At 39.6% G+C, this 9522-nt stretch overlaps 1 protein-coding gene across 2 annotated transcripts; it reads right to left on the bottom strand.

The window, feature by feature from the left end:
- Positions 1-1151: 1151 nt before the first annotated feature.
- Positions 1152-8937, bottom strand: e2f4 (E2F transcription factor 4). Of its 2 annotated transcripts, none has more exons than XM_052061769.1 (11): positions 8504-8937; positions 7596-7705; positions 6554-6714; positions 6258-6302; positions 6080-6153; positions 5835-6002; positions 5606-5684; positions 5044-5190; positions 4395-4442; positions 4264-4308; positions 1152-3549 (listed from the first exon to the last, which is right to left on the bottom strand). In XM_052061769.1, the coding sequence occupies exons 1-11, from the start codon at positions 8666-8668 to the stop codon at positions 3434-3436; spliced, it is 1158 nt and encodes a 385-aa protein (XP_051917729.1). In that variant the 5' UTR covers positions 8669-8937; the 3' UTR covers positions 1152-3433. The 2 variants fall into 2 exon arrangements, with proteins under 2 accessions (XP_051917729.1, XP_051917730.1); XM_052061770.1 differs by having other exon boundaries at positions 6089-6153; positions 8504-8936.
- Between the last annotated feature and the right edge of the window lie 585 nt (positions 8938-9522).

Below are 9522 nucleotides of genomic sequence, written 5' to 3'. Positions count from 1 at the left end.
AGCATTTCAAAATAAAGCTAAAACAAAAGCTATTTGGGAATATGCTCCTGGCTACCAGTTATTCAAATTTGTCCTCTGTAGAGGACATTTGTGAACCTAAATATCTCCCACCCAGTGCCTCCAATCGTATTAACTCCTGTTGTTACTCTAATGAGGACATTCAGCGCTTTCCAATGATACCAAATTTGTAGAAAATGGCTTCCCTCAGCGCAAGCACTTTTTATGGGGAGAGGAAAAGTACCGGTAATACTTTTTATCAGACACGTGTTGTTTTGAATTGCTGTTGGCATTTTAATAATAAGACTCTTATGGACGCGTTAAAGTGTTGTTTGAGTTGTTTTAAGTGTATTTGAGCCTGTTTAAAAAATGTAGTGGGATTTCAAAGAATTTTTTTTTGATTAGTCCAATTACTTCACATAGATTGGGGAATTTAAAAAAAAATGTGATTGGACAACATTTTTTTCCTGGTAGTCAGGAGGATATAAATTAATTGGACGCAATTCCCAGAGTGGACCATGGTTTTTAATATAAACTCATACTGTTAAAAATGCATAGGGTTAAAATGGCGTTTGACAAAAAAAAATGTTACTGTTTTGGAAAAGAAAGACAGGAACGTCTATGGAAAACCAATTTCTACACTGGTGTGACTGTCCATTTCTTTCCTTAAATCCGACGGACACAAAATGAAAGAATATAGTAAGGATAGCTGGTCAGTCACACTTGAGCCTAGAGTAAAATGTTTTAAATTCCATTGCCTTAGGAATGTTGTTTGTATGTAAAAGGATGAAATGCATGAGAGGATGTGACCCAGCTGCCCTCTGAGATGTTCCTGTAAAAATATTTAATGTCAGATAACAAAGTGATAATAATTCACTTCACAACTTCTCTAATTTGAAATAAAGACAGTTAATTGATGGTTGCAATTAGACATGATCTTATCCTCTCTTCAAAATAATACAATCCCTCGATCTGATTCACACAAATACTTAATGTCATTTAACTTCTCCAATTTTGAAAACCTCATTCAACACTGAGCAGCAAAACACTACAACAGAAAATCGACATTTAGGTACTTGTCTCATCAATGATTCAGAAATGTAGTAAGTATAACAGCAACGGGACACTGTCAAAAAATGTCAAAAGAACCTAAGAAGATTTCAGTGTTAATTTATTTACATAATATGCAATACAGCTCATGCAGATATCCAAGGCCCAGGGGCCAGGGCTGGTCCGCCACATCATTTTATGTGGCCCGCAAAGGTAAATTATGTACCTTGATTTCTTATGTCAACCACACTTCTAAAATAAATGAAACAAAAGGTGAACAAATATTTTGTTATTGGCTTCTGGTTTTTAAAAAATAGTGATCCATCAATTTGTGGTGTACTGTATATGTAATAATACATGGTAATAATATATTTATACAGATGGACAACATTGTTGGTGCAGTTACATACGATTTGATTGCAGTGGTTATCTTAAAGGGTTGTGCGACAAAATATAAAAGGCTCATAATTTTGTAAGATGGCCTGTTTCATGAGTTTTCCTTTTTAAACTAATTCTCTGGAACCACAATGCCTTTGCATTTCAATGTCTGATTTTCAATGGTTACATCTTTATATATTACTTTTTTCAGATTCAAGTTATTTATATGATCAGTTTTTTTTCTTTCATTAATTAAAAGAGGGGTACCAACAATTTTGGCCATGTCTGTATATGGGTCCACAGTCATAACGGCCCTCCCAGGGGAACAATAACCATGATGTAAAAATGAGTCAGACACCTCTGCAAATACAGCTTGCCAGGTGTCCATCTATCCTAAACTAAAAGCTATGGGAACGTACAATTTCGACTCCAACACACAAACTTTACACATCCTCACCTCTAAAGTTCAAAGTGATTAAGATTAAGAAAACCTTTATTAGTCTCGCAATGGAGAAATTCCAGATCCTGGTCTATTTGAAGGAGTACTCACAAAATGTCTGGCTGGTGATCAAGGACTGAATAAGTGAAGCCCATTTGGCCACAGTGATATAAAGTGCATCGCGGGATGCTTTGATGGTCTAGCAAGTAGTGGCGATAAATTCCATATACTGTATTCTAATTGTAGAGCCGCAAATTACTCACAACAATCCTTTAATATAACAAGCAGTCAAAAAAAATGCTATACTATTTCGCGTATGTACAGTGTGTCTGGGGAAATAAAAATACACAAGGGATTTTACAGAACACTTGTAGAATGATGACATTTGTGTTAAACAGTAACAATTGACTTCTTCTATGTATGTATACAAAGGTGAAAAAAGCCAAGGGAGCATTTCAGAAAGACTTAAAAACAAATACGTATCCATTGTATGCCGAGCATAAATGAACGGAAAGATGTATCTCACTGCCTTTTTTTTTTTTAAATAAATGCATGATTTTTACATCCAACTGAACAAAATACATGGCAATTAGTGCACAAAGCTGCAAGGCAAATCACATTTTTTTTGTTCAGCAGAGGTGAGTACTGGTATTTGCCAAATATGTTATGGTTCATATAAATAGCAATAAAACTTTCAACAACAAAAGCACTATGAAAATAAAGCACATCAAGTTCAAGTGTGTTAACTTGAGCTGGATAGTTTAAGACAATAAAACAAAACCCATCCCAATTCTTTAAAAACACACTGCAATGTTCAACTATCAAAATGGAAAAACAAATGTTCAAAGAATAAAATGTGTTCACTTGTGATTATTTTTGGTCCTTTGTACATTGTCTTTAGAGATCAGGGAAACGCTGAGGAAAAAAAAAGACTACTCAATGTTTTTATATATTTGTATGACTTAAGATGTTTACGTTGAGTTTGATGTGCGTATTTGCTAACTTTTTCTATGCCTGCACCACAAATGTAGCTGTTTAGACAATGTGCTGCTAAGACAAAATATATACTTTATGTACACAAAGATAGTGCATCTATCACCAGCTGCGTTTGGACTGATGCAAGCCATGTGTGAGCAGCTGGTGGTTGATAAAGGCTGCGCTCCGTTACGTTGTCATGACTGGACCTGATAGGAAGATATATTTTTTTTCTTTGCTCAACACACCGGACTTGTACAAATCCCACATAATATGCACATAGGCAAAAGCCTTCACACATTCATTTGCAAGAACATTTACATACATATAAACAACAATCCAAAAATATATATTTTTTTCTGTTGTGTTATGATTCTTGGAAAAGCTGGAAATGAACATTTGGGATCTCGCCGGTGGTTTCCATCCCGTGGCTGAAGTGGCGCGACTGAGGTCAAGGTTGAGCTCCCAGCTCAAAAGGAGTCTGTCAACACCGATCCAGTTTGTATTGTTTCATGCTCACCTTCACAGTCAACGAAGGGAGTTAGGGCGGCATTAACCTCGAGGGGTTCCCCCTCTGTGATGGTTGTCTTTGGGTCAGAGGTTTAAAATGGGAACATCAAAGAGGTCACACAGGCCTTCCGTCTCATCCAGGTTGTATATGTAGTCGTGGTCACTAGGTGGGGGCGACAGACGCAGGAGGGGCGAGAATACTAAAAGCAGATCGGGAAGAGAAATTTATCAGGCCAAGCCATACACGCACATAATAATAATAAATACATTTCACTTCAACGTGGTAACATACCAATAAATCGGGCCAATGTGCAGCATTTCTAACAAAAGTTAGCATCAACCATATTATCAGATATTCTGTTGGATTATCCTGTGGTGCGAGTTATTATGATTGATTTTTTTCCTCTGCTCATAAAAACATTGGGGCCGTCAATGTTGAACAGTGTTCAATATTCATGATCATTCGATGTGTGGCCAACATCTCGTCCAGTGAACCACAGACTCTGTGATTGTGACGTGAAACAGAATGATAGGCAATCACGAAGCGATGAGACGCTTGTGCCGTTATAGGCCACAAATCAGGGAGCAACTGGTTGTGAGTCTAGTAGTATTCATATACCGTGGTTCCAACAGTTAGCCTAGTTTCTTCTACTACCTGCTCTTCCTCTTCTTTGTATTTGACCACAAATGTAGTTGCAGATGTCATGTGGTGTGTCTCAAGTACACAGCAATGTAAGAGCAGTAAGAACACATGACAACCCGCCTCAAAATATGTGACGTCTAACATAAACCCCCCAAAATACTGAAAATTTGAATAAAGTGTGTGCCCCGCTTCAGAAAATTGTAGTTTGACCAACACATTCTGGCAAAAAGAGAGTGAGAGAGAGAGAGAGAGAGAAATTTATGTTGCACACCTTCTGATGACATCAGGTCCTCCAACAAATCTCCGCTCATGATCTCTGCAAAATAAAGATACCGTATGTAAATGCATTTCTTCCGAAAGGCTCCCTTCGCATGACAACAATTTGTCAGTCATTTATTTCACCTTTTGTCGGATCAAACATTTCCGAAAGCTCTTTGGGAAAGTCCAGCACTGTAGAAATCAACACAAATAAAGCAACAATTTTGTCTATATAGCACACAAGTAAAATGGACAATGTTATTCTCGACACGAAGGAATTGAATGTAACACTGAGTATATGCATGATACATACACGACACTGTTTTCAAGAAACACTGAACAAGAAAGTAGAATCTTCTTAAGCGTGAGTAACCTCAAATTGATCTTGGCTTGGCAATACTTGCCAACTCTTCAGAAGCACTTTGGATGTGCGAGATTATGTGCGCATCTGTGTCTTCTGGGTTATGACCAGTCTAATGAAACCTTTCATTGATTTGGAGGTCACTGTCATTCCGAAAACTGTCCTGGCTTTTCAACTTAGGCTTCATGCTTTGGAAGAAAATTGACGACTAACTGAAAGTGATCCTATGTCCCTGGAATATGATTAAAACAAGTCCAAAGATGCTGCAACATGCTTTTTGCGCATTAAAAAAAAAAGTATTTTAAGTATCCACCGATACGATTTTCTCCTTTTTTAACTGAATTGGCAGTTTATAGTTCCCACTGACTCATTGTATTTCAGTGCCGCGTTGTAACTCTGCTGACTACGACGTGACTAGATAGGCGTGCTCACGTTCAGATGGGTCAGACTTCATTGGCTCAAACACTGCAGACGCAGATGACGACGCAGATCCATCCAAGGAGGCAGAGGATTGAAGTTGCTGAGGAACGGCAGTGGGAGCATCTGTGGTTGGATTGAGCGGCGTGGTGCTTGAGACTTCTGAAAACAGAGCGGGTCATGTAAGATGACGTGGTAAATAACCGATAATAGTGGCTATGTGGACCACTCTCAATAAAATGTACTGGCCGCAAGTGACCACAAAGTTCCAGTCGTTTGGGCATCCTTCACCTGTCTATGCAACTGTAGATGTATAATAAATACAGTATTAAAACTGGTATCTCAAACTGTGAAATGTCACTGAATATATGAGGAAAATATCATAAATGGATCAAAATGTAATCGAAATAGACTTTTTGGTCTCCGTCACAAGTACGGTACAGTTACTTGCACATAGTATGGATGTGATACAAACAATATGATCCGCACGCCCAACAAATAAACCATCAGTTGACAGATTCTAATGTATTAAAAAAAAAAAAAAGACATTGGACAAATTAGAGACTTTGTTCCAGACCTGTAACTGAGGTTGGCTGGCTAACGGATGATGTTGTGGAACATCCAGTTTTCACAGGTTCTGGAGCTGCTTTTGGAGCCTATGTGGAGCAATTGAGAAGTGTGAAAAAGTAAGTCACGTCGCGGCATATGATTTGCATTAGATTAAAAACACAAGAGTTTTTGTATGCTTTTCTCCACAGTTAATGGACCAAACCAAATGAGACGAATAGTAAAGCTGACATCTGGACCTGGGAGGAGGGCGACGGTGCTGGGAGGCTCTGAAGTACGTCATCGGGAGGAGGGACAGGCAAAACAACTGGAGAGGCACTGGACGGGTCCTTGTTGACTAGTAAAACCTCAATGGGGCCAGAAGAACTTTTCAAACGGATCTGATATTTCTTTTGTCCATTCAAAACCTGTATTTACACATGCGCGGTCAGAAAAAAAAAATACACAAGAGCAGAAGGTGGCCATCTGGAAATGTGATGCGCACAGTACTTACAGATTCTGGTCTGGGCACCTCTAGCTGAGTGCCAATGGGGGCACGTATCGCTAGAAGCGTATCACCTGCGGAAGGACACATCATCGGCGATGGCTCATGAAACATTTGAAATCGTAAGGCTGAGGTGACAGAACAGGACAAATGAGAGTGAGTCACACAGAGGACTTACCTTTGAAAGCTCCACAGAGGTCCTCATGTTTCACATATGCCATAGTATAAGTGCGTTAAGGGCCAGTTGGTCAGAAACAAACATTGTCTGAGTCCAATATTCTTAAGAAAGCCATTTCCCAACAAGCGGAATAGATCAGGATGAATCCTCGCCAACCCATTGGAAACAAGTCAGACCCGTGTTTAGTGCTGCAAACCATTACACGGCGAGCTGAGCCGTACCACTTGCTGAGTGTGTGTCCAAGTTGCAACACTTTTTTTTTTTTAACAGATTAGTAGTAACTAAAAAAGGATATGGACTGTTGTTGGAGTCGTCTGTGACATTCTTGATGCTCTGCTGCACCCAGACTCTCTGCTGGTCCAGCTCATGTTCTCTGACGGCCAGATCATCAAGTTCTGCCTTCAGGTCAATCAGCTTGTCCGCTATCTCTCTTGTATTACAACCTGGGCCAACACCCCTGAAACACATACACAAATAAATGATCAAAAACAGACAAGCACATTTGTCACTCATTCTTAAAGATGTTTATTTTTAAGTATTTATTCTTTTATTTATGATTACTTACTTTACTTTTTTTGGGCCCCTTCATGTTGCTTGGATTTGAATCAAATTTATTCTCATTCCTCCTCAATGCTGCTTTTTACTTTTTATCTTCATTCGCGTATGCAAGTGTGAATGTCGCTGCTGTGAGAATTTCAACTACCTAACTAACCTACTGAGCTAACTACTTAATTGTTTAAATAAAAACAGTTGGGTCTCTGGGGTGCCTGCCCATCCATCAAGTGTGAAATTAAAAGCCAAATAAATATTTGGATATCTGCTTATTAAAAAATGTATATGCAAGTGAGCTGTTGGTTTCGCCACATTTTGACATCATAATTTGATTCATACTAGTGTATATTGGAATTCAAGGGGTTGTTGATGAACTGTTGTTGCCTTCAATAGTGAAAAGGCAATCAAATTGGAATGGGCACTTTGCTTTGAGTGCAGTTGTTGTTTAATTAACCATTGATGGCTTCAAGTACCACTCATTTACTGTGTGGACTGCACAAGGAGGAATATCTCCTGCTTTGGAGAGTCTTGGAGTCTCCAAAAATACCAAGTATTTTTTAAATTCACTAGATGTTGCTTATTATCACACTAGGAAGTGGCCAAATAGACGCTAAATTGGCAAGACTGAATGTGATTTGAAACAGAATGGGACAAGTTTGTGTGTGCTGACCCTTTGTGGCTCACACATACATCAGGATGCACAGAAGGATGTAATCTGAGTGGGCATCAGTTATCTTTTAAAACAGCAAACCTTGGCGGGTACAACTAAAGAGTGAGTGGACTTACTTCCATTGGATACTGTTCTTTGACTTTTTCTCTATCAGGCCAATTCCCTCCAACACATTAGTGATGTCATAGATCCGCCGCTTCTGCCGTACTGCCAATGTGTCCGCTGCCTGACTCATAGAACGGCACATAAAAAGAAAAATTGTCTTTCAAAACAGTGTGAAATTTAAATAATTAATACCCGAGAGCTGGCATACTGTTCAAACCAACACGAAGAACTGGTGTTGATCAACTTTATTCTGAACCAAAGTGTTGTGCCAAGTTTAGTGCAAAGTAAAGCCACGATAACCACAGTGTGTATAGGCATGTGTGCTGATAAGTCGATACTTGCTCTGCTGGCTGCAGGTGCATGCTCATACTGCTCAACCAGCATGTGTGGTTTGACTGAAAAACTAGAGGAAGTGGATAATATCTTGTCATTGATGAAGCACGTAATGTTACTCGAGTCAAATTTAACTCGTAGGGATACAAGGTTATAGTAAAAAGTCTATGAATTTTTTAGACAAAACCAAAATCAATTGAATTGAATACGAATGTCGTTTTATGAATCGATCATGCTGCATTGTCCATGTGTAAAGATACACGAGCTCGGAAAACAGCGACAAAGGCTGACGCACGTCGTGCACTTGGAAATCTGCAGGGGGCAGCCTGGAAAAGTTGCAAAGGTAACACTCCCAAACTTTGAATTGGGGTGCTTTCGGGAAAAGTAAACAACATTGGCGTTTGCGGTAAAAGTAACCCGGATGTTTCCACTTCCGATGCAGCTATAGGGGATTCAAATCAAGACTGTCAGAAAGCTAGGCTATGCTAACAGACAGGCTAGCAAAAAGAACATGAAACCTTAACGACAGCAGGCAGATCCAGATGACATGTGCTAGCTAACAACAAAGACTGTTTTGCATGCTCACAGCTTTCAGATCCAGCACTCCGTCCTTGGCCTCCTGCAGCAAAGTTACAAACTTAGCGGTGAGTAGTCCCAGACTCTTTTCATGCCTGCTCGGTGTCTGTGGCTGCAGCGGGTCCCCCACAGCTCCCAGTTCAACCCGGCTACTGGCCATCTCTAGCTCCATCATCTCTCGGGACCAGCGCCGAAGTCCCACAGCCTCCCCGACCAAAACCTCAGAAGCGAGCCGAGGAACGCACGCTCCGCCACCCTAGTCAACTACACGGAAGGACAGTGGTGTCCGCGGCATAGGAGTGGTTCACAGTTCCTTCCTGGCCGGGCTTTCTTCAAAAGATTTCAGGAAATCTACCAGTGTAAATTGAGGACGGCAATTCATTGAGCGAGCTTTCGGTTGGGAGAGCCGTTGGCCACGCGATGTATGACGGGACTGTTCAACCAGTAGAGGGAGCGTGTATAAATGTCGAATTATTTTAAACGCGCACAAAAGCAGAGTAGCGGTAGCATAAGCACAATACAAATGAATTTATAGTTTAGAAATTACAGTATAAATCTGACATTTTTAATGCTTAATTTTCTTTGGGTTGAAACATCAATTTAAAAACGATATGAAATGTGCTATTTGTAGATGGACCTTAACCGGCCCAAACTTGAAGAAAACACTTCTGCGCCGGCGCCGGATGCATTGAATCTATAATTTTTAAAATTATTTAAATTTATATGTCATATGTTTTTAGTTTTCATTATTATTTCAGTTTTTAAGAAAACCGTGATACAACGGTAATGACTAAAACTTAATTACTGTACAAGTGTATTGTACTCCCCCAGTGTTTGGACTTTATTGCATTTGAACTATCTTCAAACAAAAATGTCACAACAAATATGGAAACAGAAAAAAAACTGACGGCCTGGGTTCAATTTAAATAAAAGTTTAAATCTCGGCCTGTTTAACTGAGCAGAAAGGCGATGTACATGTTTAAAAGCAACTATTCTATTGTATGAATGGCAACAGGTGGGTGGATACAG

The sequence above is a fragment of the Hippocampus zosterae genome, chromosome 3 (assembly GCF_025434085.1).
Source record: "Hippocampus zosterae strain Florida chromosome 3, ASM2543408v3, whole genome shotgun sequence".
In the NCBI taxonomy this organism is placed as follows: domain Eukaryota; kingdom Metazoa; phylum Chordata; class Actinopteri; order Syngnathiformes; family Syngnathidae; genus Hippocampus; species Hippocampus zosterae.
Note: the sequence above shows the minus strand (reverse complement) of the source record. Positions and strands in the feature narration are given on the sequence as shown.

Excerpts from the sequence above, each read along its gene's own strand:
- e2f4 (XM_052061769.1), bottom strand. The coding sequence starts at position 8,668 with ATGATGGAGCTAGAGATGGCCAGTAGCCGGGTTGAACTGGGAGCTGTG. Across the intron at positions 5,191-5,605 it reads CCAGCCAACCTCAGTTACAG|AAGTCTCAAGCACCACGCCG; the intron begins GTCTGGAACAAA and ends CTCTGTTTTCAG. Across the intron at positions 4,443-5,043 it reads GAAGTCTGACCCATCTGAAC|TGCTGGACTTTCCCAAAGAG; the intron begins GTGAGCACGCCT and ends TGATTTCTACAG.